Source organism: Dasypus novemcinctus, chromosome 9 (genome assembly GCF_030445035.2).
Source record: "Dasypus novemcinctus isolate mDasNov1 chromosome 9, mDasNov1.1.hap2, whole genome shotgun sequence".
Taxonomy (NCBI): Eukaryota; Metazoa; Chordata; class Mammalia; order Cingulata; family Dasypodidae; genus Dasypus; species Dasypus novemcinctus.
In genome coordinates, this window is record NC_080681.1 from 103,574,514 (window position 1) to 103,601,129 (window position 26,616).

At 44.2% G+C, this 26,616-nt stretch overlaps 2 protein-coding genes across 4 annotated transcripts in view; one reads left to right on the top strand and one right to left on the bottom strand.

Annotated features, from left to right (window-relative positions):
* Positions 1-3,731: 3,731 nt before the first annotated feature.
* FABP3 (fatty acid binding protein 3) lies at positions 3,732-10,266 on the top strand. The gene is made up of 4 exons (XM_004465731.5): positions 3,732-3,897; positions 6,643-6,815; positions 8,462-8,563; positions 9,978-10,266. The coding sequence occupies exons 1-4, from the start codon at positions 3,825-3,827 to the stop codon at positions 10,029-10,031; spliced, it is 402 nt and encodes a 133-aa protein (XP_004465788.1). The 5' UTR covers positions 3,732-3,824; the 3' UTR covers positions 10,032-10,266.
* Positions 10,095-26,616, bottom strand: part of ZCCHC17 (zinc finger CCHC-type containing 17) — a 52,596-nt gene continuing 36,074 nt past the window's right edge. For 2 of the 3 annotated variants that reach the window (XM_004465732.5, XM_071217580.1), the window contains 2 exons: positions 25,789-25,934; positions 10,095-11,895 (listed from right to left, as the gene is read on the bottom strand). In XM_004465732.5, coding sequence (XP_004465789.1) covers positions 11,734-11,895; positions 25,789-25,934 — 308 coding nt within the window. In that variant the 3' untranslated portion in view covers positions 10,095-11,733. The remainder of the gene's footprint in view (positions 11,896-25,788; positions 25,935-26,616) is intronic. The other variant, XM_012528001.4, reaches the window with a different exon arrangement.

The window sequence follows — 26,616 nt, forward strand, 5'->3', positions numbered from 1 at the left end:
AATAAACTAAACCAACAAAACAGATGAGACCAGGCTTAAGAGTTGGGGCTTTATTCTGTCAGCAACAGGGAAGAGAGCTGTTTTCTGGGAAGGTCAACACGACTGCCCCTCCATCTCTGAGCCCTTTGTCTTCCTTCCAGGGAGCACTCACCACAGGCAACAGGTTCTCAGAAGGAAATGTGTTGCATAAGCCTCCACCTTCCGCCATCATCTGTTCTCTCAGACCCACAGTATCTAGAACTCTCAGGGAACAGGGAAGCAGGTTTCCTAGTGACAGGAAGAACACTTTACTCTACCCCCATGGCTGAAATCCCCCTACTTTGATCAGCAGGGGCCGTAGCTCTCTTGTTTACCCTATCCCCTTGGGCCCAGCACATTGCCTGGCCATAGGGGTGCTCCACCAAGACTGGCAGAATGGATGGACTCTTTAAAGAGGGAAAGGGAGAGATGAGGAAACTTATCTGCAGTCTGTGAAGGATGCTTCATTGCCTCAGTGAGGAGGAGCTGGTGATATAATCGAATCCTTTTCACTTCAGGGTCTCAGAAGGCTTTGGCTCATTCTTCACTTCTAGGACAACCGCCCTGGGGAGAAGAATGGGAAGAGGGAAGGGAGCTACGATCCACTGAGTACTCTGTGCTAGATTTTCCATATCTTATCTCCAGTAATCCACACAACAACTCTGAGGAGTAGCTGGCCTTCCTCCATTTGGGAAAGAAATGAGACTTCCACAAGGAAGGGACTTACTCTGGCTCTTCAGTTAATGAGTGGCAGGCCTGGGGCTGAGATGTACCAGGCACCAGTGTATGGAGGGTGTGGAGAGAAGGGCTGTCTAAGACTTGACGATTATTTGGCAGGCAGAGCCAGAGGGAGCCCCACCACCACCACTAGCAAAAGAGAACAACTCCCATTTGCAGGTACTGGAGGCAGTGGTGGAAGGAGTTCCTGAGGGGAGGGGTCAGCATTCACTTAGGCCTGAAAGGCAGAAGGAGGGCCTCTCTGTCTCTGGGTCAGTAGCACCTCCTGCCCTGCTTCTTTGACATCTACCTCTTGTATCTTTCCAAGCTTATTTCCAGGAGGCTTCCAGATGGCAGGGAGGAGCTAAAGATACTGAGCAGGCCTTCCTCTTTCCCCTCCCCATGGCCCCATGGATCACCCGGTGCTGCCAGCCCATCTCATTGGCTCTCTCCTGGTTACTCATCTCTCCTCTTCTCCATCTTCCCAGACTGCAGTTACCATGGAAACACAGAGCAGTGACATCACCACGGGTGAGGGCTGAGGAGATGCTGCTCTTGGCAGGGACTGGTCCTGCTGCCTGCTAGATGTTATAGCTACATCTGGATCTGACAAGGGTAATAAAGGGGAACAGTTATAGGGACAGGGCTCACATTTCCCCCACTTTTCTCCCAAATGTAGGGACCATAACTGGGAAAGGAGGATACAGGTACTCCAAAGAATGAAAAGAAAATTGTACATACTTAGAATGAAGGATGAAAATCAGGAAGAAAGGAGATGGGGTGCAGCTTAGGAGTCAAACTTGGTGACCGAGGCCTGAGCACAGTGGGGAAATAGGGTAAAGAATGAGGATAGTGGGCCTGGGGTTTGTCTGGAGTTCTTCAAAGCATCATGCTGCTCAGTGGAGGTGGGGTGGAGGGGAAAGCAGAAGAGCAAAAGGACTTCATGACAGTTCCACTCCCACCTCTCCTGAAGCCCTGCTCCTCACAGCTGCAGCAATTTCTAGTCATGTCTCTGAAATAAGAAAATTGAGCATTAGAGTAGCAAAACACTGTCCTGGGGTGGAGTTGAGAGGTCTCAGTGTTCTGCACTAGCCATGGAAAGGACAACAGCTGTAGCAGCTCCCATTTATTCAGTCTAACACACACTCAGCATTTTAAATGCATTGTCACACTTGATCCTGAATACCTCTGTGAGGCAAATCCTATCACTGTCTCAATTTTAAAGATGGGGAAACTGCATCTCAGAGTGGCATAAGTGACTTGCCCAAGGCCACAGGGCCACACAGCTAGTATACAATGGCTGGGTGTCTAAAAGTTATGACCTTGAGTCAGAAACCGCCCACCCCACTTCCCTCTCCTGCACCTGCTCCGGCAGTGAGGTCATCAGGGCTCCATGCCCAGCCCCGAGGCCTGTCCCTGTAGCTTGGGCAGAAAGGGGTTTCTCAGCCTTCTGGTAACTGGACTTGTCCAAAGGAAGCAGGACCCTTGGGGAGAAGGGGCTCTTCCTCCCTGGCCTCCTCCCAGAAAACTGCAGAAAGGGCGGGAGGGGCTGATGCTCTTTCCTTCCATATGAAGAACAAAGGCCCAGGAAGGAATGGCCACCGCACAGTGCAGGGCCCCAGGGTTCCTGTGCCAGCTCCCACATGTCCTCTCTGGATGGATCTCTGCGGGGCTTAAGGTCAGCTCGGCACCACTCCCTTCTGTGCAGGGCCTCCTTCTACTCGTCAGGAATGCTCTTACACCTCACCTCCTCTGAAACCCCAGGTCAGGACAGGTCTCCCACTACAGTCACCATCTTAGTTTTGTGTCTGCCTCCTCCTGAGTCTGGGAGCTACTCTCCCATGCATGCGTGTCTTGCTCACTGTTGTCTCTTGTGCCAAGTCGGTGCTTACTAACTTGAATAAACAAATGAACAGGCTCCCCTAAACTTCAGTTTCTTCTTGTGTGAAACAGGAATATTTCATGGATTTTGTTTTAAAAGGCAATATACTTAAAGCCCTCAGCATGCAATAAACAATTAACAAAAGGTGGGTCTTACTATTATCAAAAGAGTTTTATAAACGGTAAAGTGCGAAACAACCACACACTTTAAAGAAGGTGACTAGTTCTAAGTGCACTGAAGTGCAGAGGTCAGGGAAAGGGTCATGGGTAGACCATGGCTGCAGCAGTCAGGGAGATGGGGGAGTGGAGCTGGCCAAGGGGATAGAACTTCTGAAGGAGGCCAGGGGTAACAACCTGACCAAAAATCTCGGCGCTAGGTGTAGAGGCCAGGAAAGCCTGAAGAACCTGCTGGGGCTGTGGAGAGCTGGACTGCAGAGACGTTCCACAGGGAAAAGTGGCACGCGTGGGGCAGTTGTAGGGGAAGGGTATTGCTTTGGCCCAGAGGCAGGGCCCGGGTCGTGGACAGTGCCTCTGGTGAACCTCTGCCACTGGGCGGATGGGAACGGCAGGAGAGCACAGGCTTTGGAGCCAGTTAGACCAAGCTTCCACTCACCCGCTCTTCCTTTCTCCTTGTGACTTTGTCAGTTCCCCTCTGAGCTGCTGCACTTACCTGTATTAAATTAGGGTGATGCCTGTGCCCCAAGAAGTCAGCAAGGGCCTTCCCCAGCCTGGGCGTCAATCAGCTCAGGGGCGTGGTTCCTTTCTCCTCCGGTCTCTCTCCTCTGATCCCAAGCTCAGGGAGGGACTGGGGATTTGAGGATGTCGGTGGCGTGCGCCCTAGCTCTCGGGCACCGTGCCCTCAGCCGCTTCCTTCTGATTCCGACCAGCGCCTGGAGGCTGGAGGAGGGTGCCAGTCCGGCCAGCCAGGGGCAGGGACTCGGAGGCCAGGCAGCGGCGCCGACGCGGGCCAGCGCAGCGCCACTGCCCGTCCCCCGCCCCCTTGGAGGCTGGGGGCTGGGCGGCCAGCCCCTCGCCGTTGCCGCCAGCCTAGGGTTTCCTATTTCGGGAGTCGGGGGCGTGGGCCACGATTCATCAGGTGACGCAAAGGCTATTTAAAGCGGCAGCGCGGGCAGGGAGCCGCAGGTCCGGGAGTCCTCGTACGCGTGTTCTCTGCTGCCGTTTCTCTGCCCTCCTAACCCAGCCTCACCATGGTGGACGCCTTCCTGGGCACCTGGAAGCTAGTGGAGAGCAAAAACTTTGACGACTACCTGAAGGGTCTCGGTAAGCGAGCCTCGGGTGCTGCTTTACTGTGCCCAGTGCTCAAGGTTGCATCCCTTCCGGTCAAGGGTGGGGGTGGAGAAGGCGGCAGCAGGACTGTAACATACCTTGGCCTGCTAGGAGGGGACTTTCATGGTCTGAGCTTGTTGAGAGGCTGAGGAAGGAGGCTAATGTGGCAGGGAGCTGCTTTCTAGGAAGAGTTAATGTTCTGAAGGTAGAAGGTGGATTTGGACAAAAGGAGAGCATTAAATTCAGAATGTAGAAAGCTAGCTAGTAAGGAAACAGAACAGGGAGGGAAATGGGTTGTTTAGGTTTAGAGGAGACTGGGTATGGCAAGGGGAATGGGGCAGGCAGGGAGCACGCTATAGCCTGAAGTAGGAAATGCCTAGGAGGAGGAAAATGGAGTAGGGAATGGTGAGTTGATATGGGGAGGTGACAGGGATCTGCTTAGATTAGCAAAAATCTGTCCTACTATGTTGGATTACAGATGAAAATTGTTGCTGGAGGATGCCCTCTTTCTTACCAACCAGTTCCTGACCTTGTACTGCAGTGATATCAGGTGGGCTTTAATCACTGTCAGGGAACTTAGTGGTAGGGTAGGGCAAGAGGCCCACTTACCAACTGGGCATTCCTACATCTTAAGGCTCAGCCATTCCTTGAGGAGGGGTGGAGTGGAGAAAGCTGGCAGCAGAGGGTCTGAAGCAACATTAAGACCTGTTAAAGGCCAGGAGGATCATTGTTCTGTGGGGAGATACCTGTCCAGTGTTGGGAATGGGTAGTAAAGCTTCAAAGACTCTTACAGAAGGTAAGGACCTTGTATCATTCAACTGATGGGGAAATTAAGGGTCAGAGAAAGTAGAAATGTCATAGCAATTCCTGGTAGAGTGATATGAAACTGAGGTTTCTAGAATCTAATCATCCAGAGCTCTTCCCACGTGGGAGTCACAAAATCACTTAGCTAATGATTGACTTCAGCCCTTCTGCTTCTGGCTTGGGCATAAATGTAGAGGGTCCTATAGTGCTTTCTCTAAACTCTCCAGATATGATTATCCTAGACTGCAGGCTGGGACAGGGGAAACCAGAATGGTATTCATGTTTAAGAGCCAGACTCTATGATAACTGACCATGTAGAGGGCTGGATTGTGGCAGACAACCAAAGAACTAGTGGGGGGAGGTCAAGCACCTCACCTCTGCTCCTAATCCTTTTCTGAAACAGGGCCCACAAGTGTTGACTCTTGAGGCCAAAACTCAACTGTCCCTACCCTAATTTGGGCACTATGCCCAGTGACTCCAGGAAGACAGCTGTTCTTGGAGAGGCAGGGAGCCTGGGCAGCTGTTGGGGAAGTTGGGAAGCCCAGGTTTAGTTCCTCCTCCCAAGCCTCCCCTAGTGGACATTTGGACCAAAGAGCCGAGTACCTGAACTGGACGGCAACACCCTTATCAATTTTGTTTCCTTATTCTGCCCCAATTTGGGCTAGGGAGCTTGTTTCCCTAAAAACCTACTGCCTTTGGACAACTCCTTATGTCAGGAACTTCAGTTTCATTCAGCCTGCTCTTCTCATTTTGATAGAAAGGCTGAAGCCCAATAAGGAGGACAAAGACCCTCCTAAGTTTTCCCAGTAAATAGCTTTAGCCTACTTTCTAATTAGAATGCAGCTCTTCCTCATTCTCAGTCTTCTAAAGTCTGTCGTTTTTCTGTTTTAGTTTATTTTGGTCAGTCCTTCACCCCAAAGTGGTTTCCTTCCTCAAACACTTCACATCCCTGGGTAGGTCCTAAACAGAGCGCCCAGCGTAGGACCTGCTCTAAGCTGGGGAGGGTGACTGGTCTCACAATGAGGACAGGGGATAAGGCCAAGTCTCTCACTGGCCAAGCAGGGTGGGCCAGCTTCAGCACAGCTAGAGGCAGTCTCTGCCCCCCTTACTCTAGACCATGGGTTATCAGAGGCAAAGAGGCCCAGCCTGGTACCAGTGACCAGAGGCACATCTCATGGGCTTGATGCCTAAAGTGAGCATGTGCTGGGAGGCAGAATAGCTCAGGGTGATTGGTGAACATTTTGGAGCATTAATCCCAGATAAGTCACTTACTCTTTGTTTGACTTCAGGCAAATCATTTCATTCTCTAAGCCTCATTTTTAAAATGGGGATAATAAAACTAACCTTTCAGGGCTGTTATGAACATTAAGTAGAATAACTTGTGCAAGGCAGTTTCCTTAGCACACAGCTAAGAAAGCACACAGCATACATACCAGACACATTTGAAGACTACACAGAACAGCTCACTGCTGCTCTGGAGCAGTACAGCATAGGCTGCTGGGGCAGAGGGACAGGACAGTCATGATGGGAAATTGGTGGCCAAAGAGCAGATGCCCAGGAAAGCCACAACCTGAAGAGATAAGGGCTTTGTCTAAAAGCTCTTTCTTCCTCTTTCACTGGCAGGTCTCTTAGGAATATAGGAGAGCCATGCTGTGTCAGGAAGGGAGTCCCCACAATGCATTAAACTGGAAGTCAGGAGACATGATGCACTTGCTATGGCAAGCCTGTTCCTTAATTTTCTCAGACACTTAATGGGATCAATAGTATCTGTTCACTGCAGAGTAGCTAAGGGGAAGACTGAATTTTAAAATGGTCATGCAAAGACTTTGAAAGCTAAGCCCCCTTTCCTCTTCACCACACCAGGTCTCAGGGTTGCTCACTGTACCCACCTAACCACTCCAGCTCATATACTTGTAACCTTCCTCCTTCCCTCAGGTGTGGGTTTTGCTACCAGGCAGGTGGGCGCCATGACCAAGCCCACCACAATCATCGAACAGAATGGGGACACAATCACCATAAAGACACAGAGCACTTTCAAGAGCACGGAGATCAGCTTCCAGCTAGGGGTAGAATTTGATGAGACAACAGCAGATGACAGGAAAGTCAAGGTGAGTGAAGAAAGTAGGTATGGGGGATGGAGGGCACTAAGACACTGAAGGATAATGGGCTGGTAGTCTTGGTTCTCTGTCATGGCACCCAAAGGGCAGGCTATTATGAGGGATTTAAATGGCACAAGGTTCATAAAACCTGGCTTTATGGAATGTCCATGTCCCAGTTCCTAAATACATATTACTTCAGTCCTCCTGTTTTCCTACCTTCCTTTTTGCGGAAGTGTCTACTAGCTGCCTCTAGGAGCACTACGGTGAAAATCTTAACCTTGAGGGCAGCACAGAGCTAGAATGTTCTTCTGACCTCAGTATCTACCTCAGCTCCAACAGAATGACCTCTGGAAGGTTTTCAACAGTTCTGAATTTCTTTCCCCTTCCATAGATGGGGGAGTTATGTGGCCATGGCTGGGACCTGAAGTGCTCTGGGAATGATGCCCAGAAGTACAGGCCCTTCACTGAGTGAACAGGTCAGTCCTGGCCTCCATTAACAAATGAGGCAGCCAGGGACAAGAGACTGAGACCTACTCCAATGCTTCCTCTTCATCAACCCCCAACTCCTGGGTTTGGCCAGTTACCCTAAGGAACTATTTCTAACGCTGCCAACTAACAGGCGGAAAGAGCTAAAGGTTCCAGGACAGAGCATTCACATTGTCTTGGGTGTATTTGCAGTGTCTTCCCACTAAGCCTTAGTCCCCTTCCTCCTACCAGAGGGAGGGAACACCTACACCCAGTCTCAAGGCTGTCTTTGGCACTAAAGGTGGCCCCTACCTCCTTGAACCTGCCATCTGCTCAAGGGGCTGGAGCATCATTTACACACAGTGGTCCCTTGGGGCCTCAGGCCAAAAATAATCTGTTCTAAATGGGCGGAAAGCTGGAGGAATGAGGAGGAAAGTGGTAGTGAGGACCCCAAATACAGTCTTCTCAAATTCTTCCACTGAACCCTGTTCAGCCATGGTCCCATAGCCTGGCTCAGGTCCCCAAATCCCTTGAGAAGAAAGGACTGGGAGAGCTGCCAAATAAGAACCAGTTAATGCTGGCTGGCAGAGTCCAGAGGACTAAAGTAGGCATTTGACCAAAGGGTACAGAAAACTCTAAGGGCACTCAGTCCCAGGACCCTGTAATTTCTGCCCACTGGGCAGCTGAAAGAGTCATATGGTATAGACCAAAAAGAGGGATAGGCATAAAAGGGAAATCAGATTTTCTAATACTTCCCTCACCAAGGAGAATGTTAGACAGTATGTGTGATAACCACCATACCAGAGATTCTCAGGACTCTTCAGCCAGGTTTCCCAGGGATGTATAGACTAGTATGTGCCACTTTTATATATCTTAGGGGAAATGATGCTATGGGGCACCCCCTGGGTATAGGATAAGTGCCCTCTCAAAGGCTGGTGGTGCTTTTCGGCAGACTTTCTAGCTCTACCACACTGCCTGCCCCTTGCTTACTCTGTCCAATACCTGGCAGTAGTGGAGCAGAAGTTGGAGATGAATTGGACATCCTGCAGGGCTAAGTTGGAGGTGGACTGCCTAAACTCTAGTCCCAGCACCATCACTAGTTTGGGCCAGAGGCTGGGTATTCTGTGGTCCCTGGAGACCAGATACCATCCTGGCTCAGATCACAGCTTAGGCCCCTACTCTTTCCACAGTCCATTGTGACACTTGATGGAGGCAAACTCGTCCATGTGCAGAAGTGGAATGGGCAAGAGACAACACTTGTGCGGGAGCTAAAAGACGGGAAACTCATCCTGGTAAGATTGACAACTTTGGAGCCTCGCCTAATTAGTTACTATTGTTCTTGAGCCAGGCTTGTTTTTAAAAGCAAAAATTCTAACCAGAGCAGTGGAAAATGGGACATGGCGGGCAGAGGCAGGGTGTAGGCAGTATTAAGCAGGAATTTTCTCTGTAGTAGCTCTGGAATGACACAGGCCTAGATTAAAATCTCAGCCTAAAGGCCGCATGACTTTGGACAAGTCACTTTTCTTGAGCCCAGCTATAAAATGGGTAAGCCTGCTGTGGTGTCTAAAGGAGAAAGCATGTGCATAGCACAAGCATGGTATGAGGCAAACAGTAGATTTCTCCTTCTATGTTGCTGCCTTGTCTTAGCCCCCGAGAGGGGTAAAAAACAGGGCTAAATCTGACTCCAGGCCCTCTAAAAGAGACTCCTGCCTCCTATCAAAGCAGTCCCTTCCTCTCTCCCAAAGCTGCACTGTCACATGTAAAGCCTTCGGACAGGGATGAGGGAAGGCTGGTGGCTGATCCTCCAGGTCCTTTCTCCCCCATTACAGCCTGACCTCCTCAATGCTTTCCATGTGCTGACTTATGACAAGTACCTGATGTTAGCCTAGGTAGAAAGTGACACACCTAGGCCAGCAGGTCTGTCATTTTAGGGACAAGCTTGATGACTTCACCCAGAGAATGTAGCCTTGACTGAAAACCCCTGGACCCTAGGGCAGAGCTAGACTGCCTCCTAAGTCTGTAGGACCTGAGGTTTTCACCTCAGCATCTTAACTGTAGACTTCCTCAGGTAAGATGTAGACTGCATCCTTATACTCCCATGGAGCAGGGGACCTTGCAGAGTTAGGAACACTTTGGTGGGGATGTGATATGCAGGTCCAAATACTCACCAGGTAACTGGACTATATTTTGATAGGAGGTGGTAAGGCTATGGGCTTGGCTTTAAGATGCCAGACTAGATGGTGGGAGCTTAGGGCTCTAGCCCAGACAATACCCTAAGTTAGCGGAAAAAGGAATGGAGAATTGTGGCTTAATAGTCCTTTCCCAAGAGTCTTCAGAACATTTTCATTTACCTATTTGTTTACTATGTGCCAGGCATTATCTTAGGTACCAGGATGAAGAAAGTGGAATGGTACAAGGGAAAGAGAAACACTCTGGGATCTAGACAAAGTTACTTCTTCCTTAAGACTCACTTTTCCTCATCTCCAAAATGGGAATCATAATGCTATCTTTTTTTTTTTTTTCCATAATGCTATCTTAAGGCTTAGTGTAAGGAAAGAAAAAAATACAAGTAAAGTACCTGTCACATAATAGGTACTCAATAAAGGAAAATTATTATAAAGGTAGGGCTTTCCCCATCAGAATGGAGAGTTCTCCCAATACTTTCTATGCCCCCACACCTGCCTTAACCTCTTTCTTTCCTTCCAGACACTCACTCTTGGCAATGTGGTTAGCACTCGCATTTATGAGAAGGAGGCATGAGCATGCCTGCTCCATCACTGACCGCTCCTCTGCCAATCAGCCACCACTGGACTCAACACCAGATTGCCTCATCTTTTCCTCTTTATTTTGTATAAATTCATTTTTGTTGGTGAATTCTCTTGGGTCAGGTGGCACCAGCCTAGATCCAGTTCCAGTTCCCATTGTGTGTGTATGTTTGTTTTTTTAACTGCATCTATAGGGTGCTCTGAGGTCAATAAAGTAAAGCCCAAGGCCAGCCATTTGTCTTTTTGCCTTTGGTGTCATGACTCTGGGACTCATTTTTTCCTGTATGCATTATACCATGGGCAGAGAAATGACAGCCTCGAGGTCAATCAAAGCAAGAAGCACTGGTCAGGAGACTGGAATGGACAGTCTCAGAGTTAGTGGTAATCAGCCTCATACATTCAATAAAAAAACATTTGTACATGTACTTTGCCTTTACACTGTCCCCTCTGAGCTGGCCCAACTTGAAAAATCAGTGGTGGCAATTCCCCAGGTTTGGTGATTGAACTGTCCCCTCAGGCCTATCCCACACGGAATGCCTGTGGGGTCTGTACAGTTGCTCTTCTCTTGGGATGCTATGGTTGCTCCTTTTCTAGGGCACAGGTTCCAGGCTTGCGTCATGATGGTGGAAGAAGGGATCACTGGCCAAGATGACTGCTGAGCTCTCACCTATGCCCCAAGGCCACAGCTCATGGTTACAAATTCTCTAATCAGCTCTGGGGGAAGAGGTCATCTGATCATTGCAGAAGGGAGGGCTTATAAGTGATCCCCCAAGAAGGCTGTGACCTGTTAGTGCCCCTGGCTCTGTACTACAGCTGAGCTTCTATACAAGGTCTAAGGTAACATATTAAATGGTTTTTTCTTTTTGTTTTGTTTGTTAACTAATGCAGGCTCACTGACTTTCAGTCTGTAAGTTACCCAGGAAAAGTGAATAAATGCAAACTTTCAGTAAGTTTAAAACCAAATACACTGCCATCAAGTGCCAGGAATTTAAGCAGAGACCTGAAGTGGAACCGACTGACTCACACAATAGTAAATACAAGGTACAGCAATGATTTTAGCTTGGGCTGTCTGGTTCAGTGGTCTGAAGGAATGTCACATACAAGCTCAGTCACGTAGATGATCATTTTCTGTTACTGCCACTGGCTTTTGTTTTTAGCATAGAACCATGTTGGGGAACTGCAAAAAGTGAGTACCACTTCTTGCTACGCTCTCCCTCATGTTGCCACTGAAGAGTTCCTCTGTCCCTATAGTGGGTATAGCAGGGATCACCTGCCAATCAGACAAGGACGGACCAGCACAGAGGGACCAACTGCTCTGTTCTGCAACTACAGCCAGACTCACTGCCATAGCAGTACCTGTGGCTCTAGACCAGGCTCCTGTACAGGAATCCAGCTCTGGCAGTGGCAGCGGGAGAGGGCAATAGGACCCCCTGCTGAATAAAGTTGAATGAATAAATGAGTGAGCTGCAGAGGTCACTTGTGAAGGGACCAGGAGTGATAAACAACAATTCATTCAAGCAGCTGCTCTTAACATCTTACTCTCAAACCTGCCTGCTGCATAAGGGGGAGCCGTCTCCCATGGGAGAGAAGTCAATGGGGTGGGAGGCCATATTCTTGCTACTGAGCCTTTTCAGGAGTCAGGGTTTCAAGGGACAAGGCTCCTAGCACCTTCTCAACCACCCCTCCACTCTCCACTCTCACTCCTTATGTTTCTTCTTGTGCTTCTTCTTCTTTTTCTTCTTCTTCACTGCTTTGCTGTCTTTTGATGCATGCCTTGCCCTCTTGCCTGTATCACTCTCAGAGTCTGAGCTATCAGAGTCAGATGACTTCCTTTCTCTATGTTTCTTTTTCTTCTTTTCCTAAAAAGAAAATTTAAAGACAACATTGAACATGTATATTTATTTTAAAGAATCATGGCATGTAATCAACAGAATACCACTTTAATGATGACTTTTTTTATAATGTAATAAGTAGTTATTAAAAATAATAAAATAAATCATTAAGTATTGATCCCTGCTGGAGTCTAGATGAGATGCCCAACTACTAGGTTGATGTAGTCTTGGAAAATTTTCTCTGAGCTTTGTTCTTCATATGTATAACCTCATGAGGTTGTTGTGAAAGTTAGAGATGATAAATATTCAAAGGTAGCACTTAGAGGCTCATTAATTAATAAAAATTGGCTAAAACAAGTTAAATATAGTATGTATTATAGATTCCGGTATATTTAACATTTACGTATCTATTTGTACACAAACACACATACACACAACGTATGCATATACATGTTTGTTTATGCATATGTATTAAATATATGTATATATGTATAAATATAGTTACATACCTGTATATACTCAACATACAGAAAACTCTATAAACACATTAAACTGGTAACAACAAGTGTTAAAACTTGGGAGTGAACTGAATAGGGAGGGGAGAGATCTTTCACTTTTTATTTCATGTAATTATGTCCAATTTAATTTTAACATTTATTACTTTCATTTTTAAAAAGCCCAGGATAGGATCCCTCAGAGATCACACAAGTCTATCTAGAGACAGTGATCACTTGCCCAAGGTCACAGAATAAAAGAATTATAAATTTAGGACTCTTAACTCCCCATCTTTCAATTAGACCCTGCTTCCAGCGAAAATAATTGTCACTAATTAATGAGCCTCTAAGCGCTACCCTTGAATATTTATCATCTCTAACTTTTACAACAACCTCATGAGGTTATACATATGAAGAACAAAGCTCAGAGGAACTTTTCCAAAACTACATCCACCTAGTAGTTGGGCAACTTGAGTTTGAATGCAGACATCTCATCTAGACTCCAAGCAGTGACTTTCCATCAAACCATGTTGCCAACCCCATACAAAGGATGGGAGGCAGATGCTGAGGCTTCTACAGGGTACTCACGGCAGTCTTTAAGCATTCCTCAAGCCTATTCCTTGGATTCCAATGATCTATATAGGGTTTCTAGGAAGGAGAGACCAGAAAAAACCAGAGAGAGAAGAGGATGAGGCTCCTGCTCCTCCTATGGGGTATCAACCAGCGTCCCGAGAGCTCTAAGTTTGCCTGAGTAATACACCAAGGTCTTAGTAGCTGGCTCTGAGAAATTACGGAAACACTGAATCTAGGTAGACCTAGATTTGAGTTCTGGCTCTGTCACTTACTATTCTGTAACTGTCACTTACTATTCTATAACCTCTGGCAAGTCATTTTAGCTCACTGAGATGTGGTCTCCTCAAATCAAAAATGGAGATAAGAAAAGTACCATATGTCATATGGCTGTGGTGAAGATTTAATGAGATAGTATAATTTATATCCAGTGAAGTTCACATATCCTGGTAGCTATTATTAATTATTCTAAATCACTGATCTGCCTCCAGGGCCACAGAAAAGGATTCAGACATGAAAAGTCCTTTACCACCCCCCAGAATGTGCTCTCTGAACATTCTGTGCTAAACTGGAGGTCCTACCTAATTTTGAGAATTCACATGCTTTTGGTGTTGTGCCACTGAAATGCTATTACCACTGTGAAGTAGAAAATACCATTCCCATCTTACAGATTAACAAACTGTGTGCTAGAGAAGTTGAGAGTCACTTGTTCCAGGCAGGTTTGGGATTTGAATATATAACATGTAACTAGAAATCTCCTGAATTGTCCTCTGTAGCACTTGTCCCTCCTCCTTTATAGCACAGGAGGCCTCATGGTATAGTAGACAGAACAACTTTGGAATAAGAATAATTCCAACACTGCCACTTAACTAGTTCTATGATTTAGAATAGCGGCAACTTTTTTGAACCTGTTTTCTTTTCATTAAATTGGGAATAATAAATACCTACTTCAAAGGACACTATGAGAATTAAATAAGAAAAAACACTAATTATAGCACCAGATACACAGTGGGTCCTCAGGGGAAGCTAGAAACATTATTCTTTTATTTTAGGAGAATCCCAGGATGTTTTGATAGACCAGGCAAGTATCTACAAGCAAGTTTTGAGAGGAGATTAAACCAAAATTATTTCCTGGAGTTTCCAAGGACTTCCCAGGCCTATATCATCAAACTGTAGGAAACTTGACTGGGAAGAGCTAGCTGAGAGTTGGCAAATCAATGGTTTGGCTTATGGTGTTGTATCTTCCTGGATGGCAAGACCATGAAAGCCCACCACAGGAAATATGGGCTCTGGGAGCTTCATCAGAAACCCTTAGGAAGGGCAGGGTCCTGGGAAAGTAAATCAGCAAGTATAGAATCTGGCACCAATTCTCTCTGAGCCTGACCCACCCTGGATAAATAAATGAGGAAAGTAATACTGCCTTACCTCCAAACAGTGCTTTAAATTTTATAAGGCCTTTTATATTCCTTATCTAATAATAACTACAATCACTAGGAACTAGTAAGGAACTCTGTTCCTTAGTGGAACATGGCCTCTAGCTATCAAGGAAGACTTGGGAGATAGCCTTCTCTTAGACCTTAGAACTTCTGCAGCATGAAAAAGAAAATCCAATTTCCAGCAGATGGCATAACTTTCAGTTTGTATCTAGCCTTGAGCTAAAGAACAAAGAACAATAGTTGGGAGTTGGGGCTGGGGGAAGAAGAGGAACAGAAGATAAAGGGTAAAAAAAAAAAAAAAAAATGAAGGAAGCGGCTGTGGCTCAATCAGTTGGGCTCCCATCTACCATATGGGAGGCCCTGGGTTTGTGTCCCAGGACCTCCTCGTGAAGGCAGACTCACCTGCAAGCACCGCGGAGTGCCACCCGGCCCGCAAAAGCACCGCGGAGGGCCAACTCAGCAAGGTGATGGAACAGAAAGGGAGACAAGCAAAAACAACAACAACAACAACAAAACACAGAAGAGCACACAGTGAATGGACACAGAGAGCACACAACAAGCAAGCCACAAGGAGGGGAGGGATAAATAAATAAATACAGACACAGTAGAACGCACAGCAAATGGACAGAGAGAGCAGACAGCAAGCAAAAAGCTGCAAGAAGGGCTGGACACAGAAAGCAGACAGCAAGCAAAAAGCTGCAAGAGAGGCTGGACACAGAGCAGACAGCAAGCAAAAAGCTGCAAGAGAGGCTGGACACAGAGAGCAGACAGCAAGCAAAAAGCTGCAAGAGGGATGGGGGGGGTGGGGAGGGGGATGACTCAGGGGTTGTGAACCATTGAAAAAGTGCAGGGCCAGCTTGGGAGAAATAGTAGGAAAGCACATAACTCAAAGATATTGCTTTAGCAACCACCAAGCCCATTTCTCTGTGGTCCTGAAACAGGAGAAAACAAAAATGAAAACAAAACAAAAGCCTAGAGAGGGGAATAATAGCAGCTAACACCGAGTACTTAATTTGCTAGATCCTGGGCTGGGCACTTTGCATACTTATCTAACCTTCACAATAAATCTATAAAGTAGACATAATGATCCCTACATTTTCATGGAAGAAAATTGTAATGACCTCAAAGAGATGAAACACCTTAATGAATATCACAAAGTAAGTAGTACAACCTGGATTTGACTCAGATTGGGTCCCAAAATTTTCTTTCTAGCCCTGTCTTCTATATCAAAGGCAGCACCTAACTTAGCACCTCCCAACCACAAGGCAATGATTTAGCCAGAAATCAAGCAAGCAAGCAAGCATTTTTCCCTTCATCCTTGAGCCATTCTTGATACTCTAGGGAAACCTTTAAAAAGTGAGATAAAGGGTGATTACAGGCTAGAACTTTCCTGAAGGTACCAGCTTTCCATAGTTTGAAAAGGCAAGGGTAACTCCAAAAGAAAAAGGTTTATCAATCAACTTACAAATATTTACTGAACTTTACTACCTACAAAGCACTTTGGAGAGCCATTAATTATAGTGCTTAGTTGGTAAGACACAGATTCTTAATATAGTCCAGACAAATAGAGAGCACCGACTAGTGGAAAGCACTGCACAGGTGCTAGGGGAATGCAAAGTAAATATGCTCAATGGAGGAGCCTGGCACCATCCCCTCCAAACATGAGCCAACTTAATCAAACAAGGGAAAGCACAACTCCTTATAACAGCAGGGTACATTATTCAACAAATCTCTATTGAGCCAGGAATATCCATAAATTAGTCTCTTATAATAGTTGAGTTAGGTCAGAAATCAGGGATCATGAACCTTCAAGGAACAAATTATCTACTTAAGGAAAAAGACTAAGCTACTAGACAGTCCATGGTAAATGGTATAAGAAAAGTATATAAAAGGGTACACAAGGGAAGAAATCAATTTTGTTCAAGGCATTTAAGGCTGGCTTCAGGAAAGATATGAAATGCATTGTGCTTGTGAAGTGTGAATATGGTTTTGGCAGGTGGAGTGGTGATGGTGGTGATAGAAGGAAAGTGAGAACGTTCAAGTCAGATAAGGCAAAGGCTTGAAAGATCTTTCAGGAGTGATAAATTTTATCCTATGTGGCTTATTTACTATGCATTGAATCCCATCCTTTCTATTTTACTCAACAGTATCAATACAGGACTTGTCCCTCTCCTGTATCAATTTCTCCCTCTCTACTAGTTCATTACTATCAATAATAAAATATACTTAATAGTTCCTATTTTAAAAACACCAAATCTTCCTAAACAATTGTAATCAGATTGTCAGAACTCTAGTGACAGAGCTCTTGTTAATGCTACCAATGACTTCCACATGAACAAATCCACTGCAATTCCTGGGCCCCTTAAAATACATTCCACACTTAATTTCTACCACATTCTTTTACTTTTCCATCTACCTCCCTGGTTGTTCCTTTTCAGTTTCCTTGCTGGTTTATCCTCTCTCCATAACCTCCAACTACTGGAACATACCAGGGCTCAGTCCTCAAATCCCTTCTCTTCTCTATGTTCACTCTCCAGGTGATCTCATATAATCTCATGAACTTAAATACCATCTGTATGTCATACGTAGATGACTTCCAAATTTAATCTAGCCTGGACTGCTCCCTTGAATTCCAAACTATACCTCCAACTAACTGCTTGGGTATCTGATAGCTCGACTCCTATGTCTCCCACTCCCAAGATTTCTTTCCCATCTTCAGAGACAACAACCCAAACTAAACTCTTGCTTACCATTCTCACATTTACCTTCTTTCCCATCTTAACTCAATTCTTCCAGTTGCTGAGTCCAAACACCATGGAGTCATCTTCAATTCCTGTCTTTCCTACCTCACATCCAGTTCCTCAACAAATTCTGTCAGTTCTACCTTCAAGGAGAGCAGATATGGCTCAAGCGGTTGAGCTCCCACCTCCCTTATGGGAGGTCTCAGGTTTGTTCCTGGTGACTCATGGAAAACAAACAAACAAACAAGCAGCACAAAGGAAAAAAACAAATTAAGGAAGCCAATGTGGCTCGGTGGTTGAGCACCAGCTTCCCACATACATTCCCTGGCCCCGGCTGGGTACCTAGAAATAAATATGCCAATAAATAAACAAAAAATAAATAAATCTACATTCCAAATCCCTTTGTACCACTTCAGCTACTGTCATTTGAAAACCATCATTTCTCACTTGCATTATTGAAACTGTCTCTTAATTATCTTGCTACTTCCTACCCTTGCTCTCTGACAGTCTGGTTTTCATAGCAGCCAAAACAATTCTCTTAGAAGGTAAGTCAGAATCTCTTCTCAAAACCTCCAGTGACATTCATCTCACTTTAAGTAAAAACATGGCACATGATAAGTGAAAAAAGCCATCAAAGTACAGACTGCAGGCTTACGGAAAGATTACGCAGGCCTTCACTACAAAAACTTCTACTCTTATTTTATAAACCAATTCATATTCCATTTCCAGTCACAATAGCTGCTTCTTACAATTGTGCCTAAGAAAAATGACTTGCAATTTTCAGATATTGGGATAAAAACAGTCTTAGTTACTGAATAGGTATATAGAACTAAACCAACACATACCAGATTTTTGGAAAAGGGCATGCGTTCAACATGTATGAAAAAAAGAGGTGGGGAGGTTCAGGATTAGGAAGATCTCTTACTCCTGGTCCCTACTTCCTTAATGATTATTCACCACCATCAGCAAGAATCAGTCCCTGTTACTTTCCAAAACAAGAGCAGGTCTCACTGAGTGAAAGAGCCCGAGAAGCTAAAGACAGAAGAGATGACAAGGTCTATCTATTCACAGGCAGTTAAGTACATGCCTATCATGTGTAGGTATAAGTTGGAACAGGTGACATCCTTTCTTTTCCTGGTTCCCCAATATGCTCAGCATCCCATCTTAGAGACTCTGCATTAGGCATTCTCTTCCACCATACCATAGAAAGAAGCAGAAAAATCAAGCAGACGTGAAAAAAAAAATAGATGAGAACCCAAGAGTCTCAGTTTCTGATTTTCTGATTTTAATTCTGGGTGACTCAACTATACTTCCTTTCCTACTCTTGGATGTTTAAGAGTTACAATAAGGCCCCTTTTTATCTGGACTAGTCTGAGTGCTTCTGTTCTTTGCTACCAGGTATATCTTGGCTACTTATTCTTCTCCATAAACTATTAGCTGCTTGAATGTAGGTGCTATAACCTTTATTTCATGTGAGTTGTCTATCATGCAGCCCTTCCACATACCAGGTATTTCTGTTACCCACTGAACAACCCAGCAATGTGCTTATGTGGACAATGTGGATTTCCCTTCAGGTGAATATATTCAGTTCCACATTTGGCCCCAAGAGGTGACTAATGTTGGATTAAGTGTCTAAATCTGCTGTTTTTACAATACTCCAAAATAAGTCAATCTCAGCTAAAATGTCTACTGGTAAGGAAAGCCAACCTCCTACTGGACTCAAAAGATTTAGAGGATATGGGAAACGGACTTTGGCCCAGTGGTTAGGGCGTCCATCTACCATATGGGAGGTCCGCGGTTCAAACCCCGGGCCTCCTTGACCCGTGTGGAGCTGGCCATGCGCAGAGCTGATGCGCGCAAGGAGTGCCTTGCCACGCAAGGGTGTCCCCTGCGTGGGGGAGCCCCACGCGCAAGGACTGCGCCCGTGAGGAAAGCCGCCCAGCATGAAAAGAAAGAGCAGCCTGCCCAGGAATGGCGCCGCCCACACTTCCCGTGCCGCTGACGACAACAGAAGCGGACAAAGAAACAAGACGCAGCAAATAGACACCAAGAACAGACAACCAGGGGAGGGGGGAAAATTAAATAAATAAACAAATCTTTAAAAAAAAAAAAAAAGATTTAGAGGATAAAAGGAAACAAGACCCTGGAAACCGGGAGACTTGGTTTATGGTTGTGAAGAGAAACAGTTTAAGAGATAATGTCAGATGGACGGGACAAAGTAAAATAGCAAAGAAGTGAACTTCTAAGTCCTGATAAGTCTAGCACATAATCTAACACAATACTAGATACATAAAAGGTACTCAGTAGGTATTTGTTGGTTATATGAATACCGAAGAACTGAATGAATGGTTGAAGTACAGCGAACTTTTGGCAAAGAATACTGGATTTGGATTCTGAAGACATTATATCTTATTTAAGCACTATCTCTTATGGCTATGTGACTTCAGCTGAATCGATCAATTTCTCTGAATCTTCACTTTCCTCATCTGTAAATGATGAGACAATAATACCTGCTCTGGCTACCTCATAGGATTGCGTAAAGATAAAACAAAATAAAAAATATGAAGGCATTTTATAAACTATAAATACTAAACAAATAAAAGGCATAAAAGATAATGAAATGACTAGCAATGAGGTAAAAGGGCAATGATGCTAGTTATATCTTGGTAGAAACAGTGGGCATTGAGGAGGAAATTTTAACCTTTACAACTCCCTAGAGAACTTTTTAATCAAAGAGAGTTCGTAAGTTAGAAGTTCATATACACAAAGGTACTTAAAAAGTAATAAGGGGGAAGCGGACTTGGCCCAGTGGTTAGGACACCTGTCTACCACATGGGAGGTCCGCGGTTCAAACCCCGGGCCTCCTAGACCCATGTAGAGTTGGCCCATGCACAGTGCTGATATGGGCAAGGAGTGCCGTGCCAGACAGGGGTGTCCCCCGTGTAGGGGAGCCCCACGCACAAGAAGTATGCCCCATAAGGAGAGCCGCCCAGCGCAAAACAAAGTTCAGCCTGCCCAGGAATGGCACTGCACACACGGAGAGCTGACACAACAAGATGATGTGACAAAAAGAAACACAGATTCCCGTGCTGCTGATAACAACAGAAGAGGACAAAGAAGAACACGCAGGAAATAGACAGAGAACAGACACTGGGGCTGGGTGGGGGAAGGGGAGAGAAATAAATAAATCTTTTTTTTTTTTTTTTTAAGTAATAAGGTAGGAAATGGCTGTGGCTCAATTGATTGAGCTCCCATCTACCACGTGGGAGGCCCTGGGTTCGCAATCCAGGGCCTCCTTGTGAAGACAAGCTGGCCCGTGCCTGCTGAGAGCTGACAGCCCACGCCCGTGGAGAACTGATGGCCGGTGCCCACAAAGAGCTGGCACAGCAAGATGATGCAACAAAGGGAGATAAGCAGACACAGAAGAATGTACAGCGAATGGACACAGAGAGCAGACCGCAAAACAAGCCGGGGGGGGTGTAAATAAAAAATTTTTAAAAATAAAAAAATTTTAAAAGTAATAAGGTATGATGATAATTACTGCTACTGTTCATCATACAATCCCCCTACTAAGTGAAGGGCGATGGGGAGGAGGATAATAGGTTGACTAATCAGGTCATAAAGAGCCTCCAACCTAGCAGATCCTCAACTGTTCTGTTGAACTAAAATACATATCTCAAAGCAGCTTTAGAAATAAAGCAATAATAACTACATGTACCAGGAGTACTAAGCAATGTGAAAAGAGCTCAACCAAAGACCCACAGGAGAGAGATATCCATAGGACTGTTTTAGGGATCTGACAAATAACATTTACCCCTAAAAGGTTGGAAGAGAAAGAGTTCATTTTGGAACACATAAACAAAATCAAACTTAAAATCTAGCTCTACCACTATAAGAAATATAAATTAAAACATTATGTATTGCTCTTAAATTTATAGAAAAAAGTGATAGAATAACTTTATACATTGCTGAAATAACTTTATATATTGCTGGGAGTATAAATAGGAGCAACTCTTTTGGTCAGTAATTGGCAGTATTTACCAAGAGTAATATGTACCTACTAACTGTCGATAGAAAGGAATCTATTCCAAATATTTAATTTCAATAACTTCAAATATGGAAAAATCTATAAAGACAATCACTTAATTATCATATATAATACTAAGAGGATTAATAAAAGGAATAAGAGGAATTGTTAGCTAATAATAACAGTAATAGCTACCATTTTTTGAGTACTATGTGTCAAATCCTGAACTTTGTGCTCCCTCTGACTACAAAGCCTCTGCTTTTTTTTTTTTTTAAGATTATTTATTTCTCTCCCCTCCCTACCCCTCGCCCCAGTTTCTGTTCTCTGTGTCTATTTGCTGTGTATTCTTCTTTGTCTGCTTCCGTTGTTGTCAGCAGCACAGGAATCTGTGTTTCTTTTTGTTGCGTCATCTTGTGTCAGCTCTCCGTGTGTGCAGTGCCATTCCTGGGCAGGCTGAACTTTCTTTCGCGCTGAGTGGCTCTCCTTAAGGGGCACACTCCTTGTGCGTGGGGCTCCCCTACACAGGGGACACCCCTGCATTGTACAGCACTCCTTGCACGCATCAGCACTGCACATGGGCCAGCTCCACACAGGTCAAGGAGGCCTGGGGTTTGAACCACGGACCTCCCATGTGGTAGACGGATGCCCTAACCACTGGGCCAAGTCCACTTCCCTGCCTTTTTAAAAAAAGATTATTTATTTATTTCTTCCCCCCTCCCAGGTATCTGCTGTGTCCATTCGCTTTATGTTCTTCTGTGTCTGCTTGTATTCTTGTCAGTGGCACCAGGAATCTGTGTCTCTTTTTGTTGCGTCATCTTGCTGCATCAGCTCTCCGTGTGTGTGGCGCCACCCTGGGCAGGCCGCACTTTTTTGGCACTGGGTGGCTCTCCTTATGGGGTGCACTCCTTATGCAGGGGACACTCCTGCATGGCACAGCACTCCTTGTGTGCATCAACACTACTCATGGGCCAGTTCATCACACAGGTCAGGAGGCCCTGGGTTTGAACCCTGGACCTCCCATGTGGTAGGCGGATGCTTTATCCATTGAGCCAAATCTGCTTCCCAAGCTTCTGCGTTTAATCAACAGCTACTAGGAGCTCACATTTACTTGGCTTTTGCTGTATGCCAGGCACTATGCTCAGAGTTTTACATGCATCACTTTATCATAACAACTTTATGAAACAGATGATTATTCCCATTTTACAAATAGAGAACTAGAAAATGGTTAGTAACTAGCCTAAGTTCCACAGCAAAGAGGTGGCAGAGCTGAGACTAGAATCCAGGCTGTCTGTCTTAACAGACCAGGATCTTAGGCACCAAAAACCTAATTCCTGGAAGTCAATCTGGCTCAGTGGTTGAGTGCCAGCCTCCCTCATACGAGGTCCCAGGTTGGATCCCTCGCCTTGGTACTTCAAAAAAAAAAAAAAAATTCCTTAGTATCCACCTGATGGAATACCATGTAGTCATTATGCAAACAAACACTACACGATTATGTGGCAAAGTGTAAAGATTTATGACAAAATTAAAAAAAAAAAGAAAATTGTCTACATTTTGATTACATGTATGTAAAATAAGCATTTGAAAAAACCTGGTAGAAAATATGTGCCACAATGATAATGGTGATTCTTGGTAAAGTAATAGGATTATGGGTTGCTTTTCTTTTGTTTTGATTTTCTCAACTTTTAATAATGAAGTTGTATAGTGAAAACTTCCCTTTTCCCTATTTAAAGCAGGTCCTCAGACCTCTAGGAAGAAGGTCCTAGAAACATCAAGGATAAAGGTATGTTAGGCTAAACCTCATTTTCAGAAATGAACAATAATACAGAAAGAGTGGATCTGGGATTGCCTCTATGAGGGAGTCGAGTCTAAATCTGGCAATGAGGCTGTTTGCAGAAGGTGTTTGCTGGACAGGGCTTGAAGTAGGGGCTTTTGTTAATTTGTACTTCTTGGTTTCACAAGAGAAGAGCAACAAATAAAATAATATCCCTTCCACTCTAAATCAGTGTTTTCCAATTGCCAGTCATTTCTATAATAGTTCTATGATTTTTCATTCCTTGTGTTTACAGCCTTTTTATTTTTTTTAAAACATTGATTACTTTATACTTTAAAAATTTTTACTTAAAAGGGAAACATACAACTGTAAGTGGGAAATCTGTATCCCTTCTCATAAGTGTAACTATAAAAATAAATACAGTAAAAAAATATTTTAGCTACATAAAACTTAGTGCCTGTTAGTAGCAGAAAAGGAACAGGGTTACACAGTTTGTTATAACAGGAAGTAGTTTGGATTTTATTTTATGTGCAATGGGGAGTCACGGGAAGATTTTAAATAGGGAGAGACAAAGTCTGATTGATATTTTTAAAAGTTCATTTAGGTGGGTATGGAAACAGATTCTAGGGGAGAGGTAAATACAGGGAGATGGATGCTAAATGCAGTAATCCAGGAGAGATGGTAGTGGTTTAGACCAGGGAGGTGATGGAGAGAAGAGGGTTGGTAAGAACCATTCAATGATTCACTATTTCTAGAGCACCCACCATGCATTAAGCACTGTTATAGGTGTTGGGAAAATACAATAAACGAAAAAATATATTGCCCTCCTGGAGCTTATATTGTAGCAAAGGAAGAAGTCAATAAACAAATTCAAAAGTAAAAAAAATGTGGGAAGCAGATTTGGCTCAACTGAGAGAGCATCTGCCTACCATATAGGAGGTCCAGGTTTCAAACCCAGGGCCTTCTGACCTGCGGGCTGAGCTGGCCCATGCACAGTGCTGATGTGCACAAGGAGTGTTGTGCAACACAGGGGTGTCCCCCGAGTATGGGAGCCCCACGTGCAAGGAGTGCGCTGCGCACACCCCACACAAAAAAAGCACAGCCTGCCCAGGAGTGGCACCGCACACATGGATGCAAGATGATGCAGCAAAGAGACACAGATTCCCAGTGACGCAGCAAGATGATGCAACAAAAAGAGACACAGATTCCCAGTGCCGCTGAGAAGAATGCAAGTGGACACAGAATACATAGCTAATGGACACAGAGAGTAGACAACAGGGGGGTGTAAATAAAATAAATAAATAAAAAGTAAAAAAAGGTTAAGCAGCAATTTCTACAAGGGGCTAGAGCACCCTGGGAAAGGAACTGATATTAGGGTAATCTGGAAAAATGTCTGAACACATGACTTTTCAACAAATAACTGGAATACGGTAATAAATTCGGATGTGGTGGATAAAGGAAAGAAAGGAGTTAAGGACAAATTCACAAGCATAGTTGGATATTTTACCAACCCTCTTTCAGGAATTAAAGAAGAAAGAAAAAATGAGAAAAGACATAAAAGACTCGCACAACACTATTATTCACTTTAGCCTAATTGGTAATTATAAAATACTCCATCCAAAGGATTCAGACTTGTACTTGACCAACTGGGTAAATGGTGATCCATTCAGTGAGATAGGGCAGACTGTGGAAGAAACAGCTCTGGGTAGGAAAATCAAGAGTCTGGGGGTATGTTAAGCATGAGCTGTCCATTAGACAACCAGATGCAGAAATTCAAATTCAGATAAAAATAAGGCTTTGTTACCTAAGAGGTGGAGGCAATATGTATTTTTTTTAAAACTCCTTAGACTAGTTCAATAATCTTAATGTGAGGGATGTAAGAAGATAAACTGCACAGGAGCAGTGGGAGTGGAAGGAAGGAACAGAATTTTGAGGTACTTAACAGGTACTTCTAACAGGACTTGGTAATTGACTAGATATGTGACGGGAAGAAGAAAATAAATGATGTTAGTTTCTTTCTCAGTAGATGGGCAGGGTGTTGCTGCTATCTAAAAGAGGTAATACAAGATATGAGATAAAAACAGGTTTTGGTTGTTGTTTTTATGGTGTGTATGTATGTGCAGGGGGAGTACTGAAGAAGAGTGAAATAGTAGTCATGACAGCCAACATCAATTAAGTATTATTTGTCAGTGCTTTATATCTATTTTTGGGACCTGTGCATCTCTCTGCAAAGAACATCAAAGATCATAGCAACCTCACTTTAAAAATTAAGGATTCTGGAAAACAGCAATGCCTGATTTATGAATTGCCCTCCTATAAGTAGTAGATAGGAGACAGAACTCATAAGACAGGCACTCTTATATACTGCCTTGGGTGGACAGGTAAATACTTTCTGGAAAGCAATTTGATAAAATGTTTCTAGAGTGTTTAAGCCTTAACTCAGTAATCTTGTTTGGAATTTATCCAAAGGAAACAATGTACCTAACAATAGGGAAAAGATTAAATGAGTCATCTTACATCCATAGGGTAGAATACTACGTAGCTCTTAAATCAAGTTTTTGAGGAATACTTAAGGATACCAGAAAATGTTTTTCTGATAAGTAAAATGAAAAAAAAAAAAAAAAAAAGATATAAACTATACTTAATATAACCATAATTTTGTGTTTATATGTATGTATGGCTACTTATATGTCAATATTTATTGATACCTAGAAAAAAGGTTGGAGCATAACAAAAATACTAATAGTTGTTTCTGTGGGTAGAAAAAGTACAGGTTTTAATTTTCTTCTTTATATTTTCCAGTATTTCTAAGACACTGAAAGCACATTTTCATTTTAAAACTTGGAAAAATATGATACATGAAATAAAAGAAAGTACTCACCTTCTTTCTTTTTCTAGAAGAATTCTTCGTGGGGTCAGGCTTCTCAAACTCTGCTGACTTTGCCTCTTGCTTCTCCTCCTCTTCATCAGGTATCAGAGAATATTTAGTTCCACCTGGTTGCATAAAACAATCCTTTGCAAAGTGGCCTGCAGCAGAGAAGTAGAAAAGGTAGAAAGGAAGGAAGCAAACAGTCTCTCCTACCAGCAGGTGGATCTTTCCCAAAGGCTCCTGAAAGAAGCTAGCTGGTTCAGGAGGAATTACTGGATTCATTCAGAACAGCTGTTTGATTCTGAGCAGATTTTCTGTCACTTCACAATGGCTCTGCTCACTCAAACAGAGCCAGAATAGCAGCTGGTCCTAGAACTGTGGGGAACACTGATACTGCTTGGGAAATGGCAGAGGATATAAGGATGCAGACTTGGGCTGCCCTACATTAGTAATGGAGCTTATTAATTTTACAGATCTATTTTGGAACTTATTCCTGATAATGAACAAGGCCACTCCACAGAGCAGAGGGAGCCAAGTAGCAGTGTAGGAAACTAGCTCTTAGGCAGCTGGCAGGAAAAAGGCACTCAAATGCAGATTAACACAAGAGAGACAGGCATAGTCACCTAGGGGCAGTGAACATTCACAGATTGTTGATCTGGCAAGCGCCTTAGAGATGATCAAATCCAACAACCACCATTTACAGAGGATACGAAGACCCAGGGTGGAGAAATAGCTCAAGGTTGCACAGAGAGTGACAGAGCTAAAACTTATCCCAGATCTCATGCCTCCCTGCCCTGTGCTCTTTCCACTACACCAAAACCACCTTAGGGCATTACCTTT

What these genes read in the sequence shown, in the direction of transcription:
- FABP3 (XM_004465731.5), top strand. Translation starts at nt 3,825, where the DNA reads ATGGTGGACGCCTTCCTGGGCACCTGGAAGCTAGTGGAGAGCAAAAAC. An exon ending in CAGATGACAGGAAAGTCAAG is followed by an intron (nt 6,816 to 8,461) that starts GTGAGTGAAGAA and finishes CTCTTTCCACAG; the next exon opens with TCCATTGTGACACTTGATGG. An exon ending in AAGACGGGAAACTCATCCTG is followed by an intron (nt 8,564 to 9,977) that starts GTAAGATTGACA and finishes CTTTCCTTCCAG; the next exon opens with ACACTCACTCTTGGCAATGT.